This window comes from Populus alba, chromosome 13, assembly GCF_005239225.2.
Source record: "Populus alba chromosome 13, ASM523922v2, whole genome shotgun sequence".
In the NCBI taxonomy this organism is placed as follows: domain Eukaryota; kingdom Viridiplantae; phylum Streptophyta; class Magnoliopsida; order Malpighiales; family Salicaceae; genus Populus; species Populus alba.
In genome coordinates this window covers 2,899,135-2,903,735 of record NC_133296.1, presented here as the reverse complement: position 1 = coordinate 2,903,735, position 4,601 = coordinate 2,899,135, and the positions used below count along the sequence as shown (strand labels likewise).

At 38.7% G+C, this 4,601-nt stretch overlaps 1 protein-coding gene across 1 annotated transcript; it reads left to right on the top strand.

The window, feature by feature from the left end:
- On the top strand, window positions 1-4,104 carry LOC118061420 (uncharacterized). Its single transcript, XM_035074841.2, has 3 exons — window positions 1-442; window positions 1,710-3,428; window positions 3,509-4,104. The coding sequence occupies exons 1-3, from the start codon at window positions 1-3 to the stop codon at window positions 3,898-3,900; spliced, it is 2,553 nt and encodes an 850-aa protein (XP_034930732.1). The 3' UTR covers window positions 3,901-4,104.
- The last annotated feature ends 497 nt before the right edge of the window (window positions 4,105-4,601 follow it).

Genomic DNA, 4,601 nt, shown 5'->3' with positions numbered 1-4,601 from the left:
ATGATGTCCTTACTACAGAAACCAAAATCAAAGTTTTTCCAAGTCCTTTTTTTTCTCCTTCTAATGTGCATTCCTTCTTTCTTTGCCTTTCCTCCTAATTCCTCTGCAACTTCAATTAGTGCTGCTGAAGGTAATAAAGAAGCGGAGGCTCTCCTAAAATGGAAAGCAAGTCTTGATGACAACCACAGCCAAGCTGTCCTGTCTTCTTGGGTTGGCAGCAGCCCTTGCAAGTGGCTTGGAATCACTTGTGACAATACTGGAAGTGTCGCGAATTTCAGCCTTCCACATTTTGGTCTGAGAGGTACGCTTCAAAGTTTCAACTTCTCATCCTTCCCAAATCTTCTCACTCTCAATCTCTGGAACAATTCACTCTATGGAACTATTCCATCCCACATTAGTAACCTGACCAAAATCACCAATTTAGACTTGTGTGAAAATCATTTCACAGAAAATATTCCACTTGAGATAAGATTGTTAACAAGTCTTAATTTTTTATATCTTTGTGGAAATAATCTCACTGGTTTGATCCCAGCCTCTATTGGAACTTTGAAACACCTATCCATTCTATATCTATGGGGTAACAAACTCTCTGGTTCCATCCCTTCTTCTATTGGGAACATGTCTATGCTCAATGAATTGAGTCTTAGTGGAAATAATCTCACTGGTTTGATCTCAGCCTCTATTGGAACTTTGAAACACCTATCCGTTCTATATCTATGGGGTAACAAACTCTCTGGTTCCATCCTTCTTCTATTAGGAACATGTCTATGCTCAATGAATTGAGTCTTAGTGGAAATAATCTCACTGGTTTGATCTCAGCCTCTATTGGAACTTTGAAACACCTATCCGTTCTATATCTATGGGGTAACAAACTCTCTGGTTCCATCCCTTCTTCTATTAGGAACATGTCTATGCTCAATGAATTGAGTCTTAGTGGAAATAATCTCACTGGTTTGATCTCAGCCTCTATTGGAACTTTGAAACACCTATCCGTTCTATATCTATGGGGTAACAAACTCTCTGGTTCCATCCCTTCTTCTATTGGGAACATGTCTATGCTCAATGAATTGAGTCTTAGTGGAAATAATCTCACTGGTTTGATCCCAGCCTCTATTGGAACTTTGAAACACCTATCCATTCTATATCTATGGGGTAACAAACTCTCTGGTTCCATCCCTTCTTCTATTGAGAACATGTCTATGCTCATTGAATTGAGTCTTAGTGAAAATAATCTCGGTTTGATCCCAGATCCATTTTATATTTATGGGGTAACAAACTCTCTGGTTCCATCCCTTCTTCTATTGGGAACATGTCTATGCTCAATGAATTGAGTCTTAGTGAAAATAATCTCACCGGTTTGATCCCAGCCTCTATTGGAATTTTGAAACACCTATCCATTCTTTCTCTATGGGATAACAAACTCTCTGGTTCCATTTCTTCTTCTATTGAAAATCTGAGAAACTTATCCATTCTCTATCTCTCGAGAAACAAACTCTCTGGTTCCATTCCTTCTTCTATTGGAAATCTGAGAAACTTATCCATTCTCTATCTCTCGAAAAACAACCTCTCTGGTTCCATTCCTTCTTCTATTGGGAACATGACTATGCTCACTAACCTTTATCTGGACATGAATAATTTATCTGGATCTGTTCCTCGGGAAATTGGACAACTTGAATCCCTTGTTCAATTGACATTGCATTTCAATAATCTCAATGGTTCTCTGCCCCCCGAGATGAATAATCTCACACATTTGATGGTTTTGAATTTTTTTTCAAACAGTTTCACTGGCCATTTACCACGAGACTTGTGCCTGGGTAGGTTACTTGTAAAATTTTCAGCCGGCTACAATTATTTTTCTGGTCCAATCCCTAAAAGCTTGCGAAATTGTACTAGTCTATTTAGAGTTAGGCTTGATCGGAACCAATTGACGGGGAATATTTCTGAAGATTTCGGCCTCTACCCAAACTTGAACTATATGGACCTAAGTCACAATTATTTGTATGGTGAGCTTACGTGGAAATGGGGAGGTTTTCACAACTTGACGAGCCTAAAATTGTCAAACAATAATATCACAGGTGAGATACCATCAGAGCTTGGAAAGGCTACTGGGCTACAAGTCATTGATCTCTCGTCAAATCTCCTGAAGGGGACAATTCCAAAAGAACTGGGGCAGTTGAAGGCGTTGTTCAACCTTGCTCTTCATAACAACCATCTTTTTGGTGTCCTTCCCGTTGAAATCCAAATGATATCTCAACTTCGTGCCCTTAATTTAGATTCTAATAACCTTGGTGGATCAATCCCAAAACAAGTGGGAGAGTGCGCAATTTTAGTACAGTTGAACTTGAGTCATAATAAGTTCATAGGGAGCATCCCATTTGAGATAGGCTTCCTGCATTTTCTTGAAGATCTAGATCTCAGTGGGAATCTTCTGGCAGGAGAGATACCATCACAAATTGGGCAATTGAATCAGTTAGAAACGATGAACCTCTCTCACAACAAACTTTCCGGTTTGATTCCAACTGCTTTTGTAGATTTGGTGAGCTTGATAGATATAGACATCTCCTACAATGAACTAGAGGGCCCTATTCCAAAAATCAAAGCCTTCATTGAAGCTCCATATGAAGCTTTTATAAATAATAGTGGTCTCTGTGGAAATGTCAGTGGTCTAAAGCCTTGTACTCTTCTTACAAGCAGGAGAAAGAGCAACAAAATTGTCATTTTGATTCTTTTTCCACTCCTGGGCAGTCTACTTCTACTACTTATCATGGTTGGGAGTTTATACTTTCACCGCCGAACAAGTAGAGAAAGAGTTTCCTGTTTAGGAGAGCGACAAAGTCCACACAATTTTGTAGTATGGGGCCATGAGGAAGAGATCCTACATGAAACTATCATCCAGGCCACTAATAATTTCAACTTCAATAACTGCATTGGGAAAGGGGGATACGGAATTGTTTATCGAGCCATGTTGCCAACAGGTCAGGTGGTTGCCGTGAAGAAACTTCACCCATCCAGAGAGGGCGAGCTTGTGGATTTGAAAACTTTTAGAAATGAGATTCGCATGTTAATAGATATTCGACATCGGAATATTGTGAAGTTATATGGATTTTGTTCATTAATAGAGCACTCTTTTTTAGTTTACAAGTTCATAGAAAGGGGAAGTTTGAAGATGAATTTATCTAGCGAAGAACAGGCAATGGACTTGGATTGGAATAGAAGGCTTAATGTTGTTAAAGGAGTGGCCAATGCATTATCCTATTTGCACCATGATTGCTCGCCTCCAATCATTCATCAAGACATTTCCAGCAGCAATGTTCTTTTAGATTCGGAATACAAGGCTCATGTTTCGGATTTTGGGACAGCTCGGCTTTTAATGCCTGACTCGACCAACTGGACCTCATTTGCTGGCACCTTCGGATACATAGCTCCAGGTACATACTTGATTTCATTCTTAACACACACACACACACGATATAGCCAGTACTATGAAAAAATGACAGAATTTTTGCAGAGCTAGCTTACACAATGAGAGTGAACGAGAAGTGCGATGTCTACAGCTTTGGAGTGGTCACAATGGAAGTAATAATGGGAATGCATCCGGGTGATCTCATCTCATCTCTTTCTGCATCTGCTTTTTCCTCCTCATCGTTCTCTCAAATCAACCAGCATTCATTGTTGAAGGATGTGATGGACCAACGTATCCCACTTCCTGAAAATGGAGTTGCAGAAGGTGTTGTCAACATTATCAAAATAGCATTTGCATGCTTGCTTCCCAATCCCCAATCTAGGCCAACCATGCGACAAGTAGCTTCGCAGCTCATAGCTCGATGGCCTCCGCTGGCAAAGTCATTCTCCGCAATAACATTGGAAGATCTGATGCCTCAAACAACTGTGACAGGCTGAGAATTTTCCAAAAGATTTTGTATAATTAGTATGTGATTGTTGCGACTTATGTTACTTTCAATTTTCGTAGCTTTGTTTGTAGTAAATTATTTCTCTGCTTTGTATTTTGTTTCTTCAACGATTAATATGTTTTAGTACAGTATTTTTATCAATCAAAGTGAATAAAGGCTCTCTGCTATAATGAGGACACCTGGGTTTCAAGATTCTGTTTCATCCCTTGTAATAAAGGAAATCTTCAATTCAATATTGAGCTGAAATGAATAAACACAAAGTATAATTTGTAGACAATATTAGAACTATGTGTTTGTCTACACGGTTTCCCCAAAGGATATAACCTTTCATCTTCCATTCTCTCATCCCCTGTATGGTGGTGATGGTAGGAGTGATTTTGGCAGCACTGATTAATCAGAATCAATAGAGAAAACAAGTCCAGATATAATCTCCTACTACAACCTAAGATGTTCTAAAACATGAACACTAGCATGAGAGGCTGTGAAGTTGATAAAACAGTATAGAAATAAAGAAAAAACAAAGAAACAGAACCAGCTATAACAATTGTTGTTATTTTGACTGCAAGCATAATTCTTTATTAATGAAATCACTCTTTTATAGAAGAGTTTTGATAACAAACTATAGAAAAATAAGCACGAAATCTTAACTGAAAAAGAGCTGTTCTATGGCAGCTTTATTTGTAACAAACA

What these genes read in the sequence shown, in the direction of transcription:
- LOC118061420 (XM_035074841.2), top strand. Translation starts at nt 1, where the DNA reads ATGATGTCCTTACTACAGAAACCAAAATCAAAGTTTTTCCAAGTCCTT. An exon ending in AGACTTGTGTGAAAATCATT is followed by an intron (nt 443 to 1,709) that starts TCACAGAAAATA and finishes ATTTCAATAATC; the next exon opens with TCAATGGTTCTCTGCCCCCC. An exon ending in CTTCGGATACATAGCTCCAG is followed by an intron (nt 3,429 to 3,508) that starts GTACATACTTGA and finishes GAATTTTTGCAG; the next exon opens with AGCTAGCTTACACAATGAGA.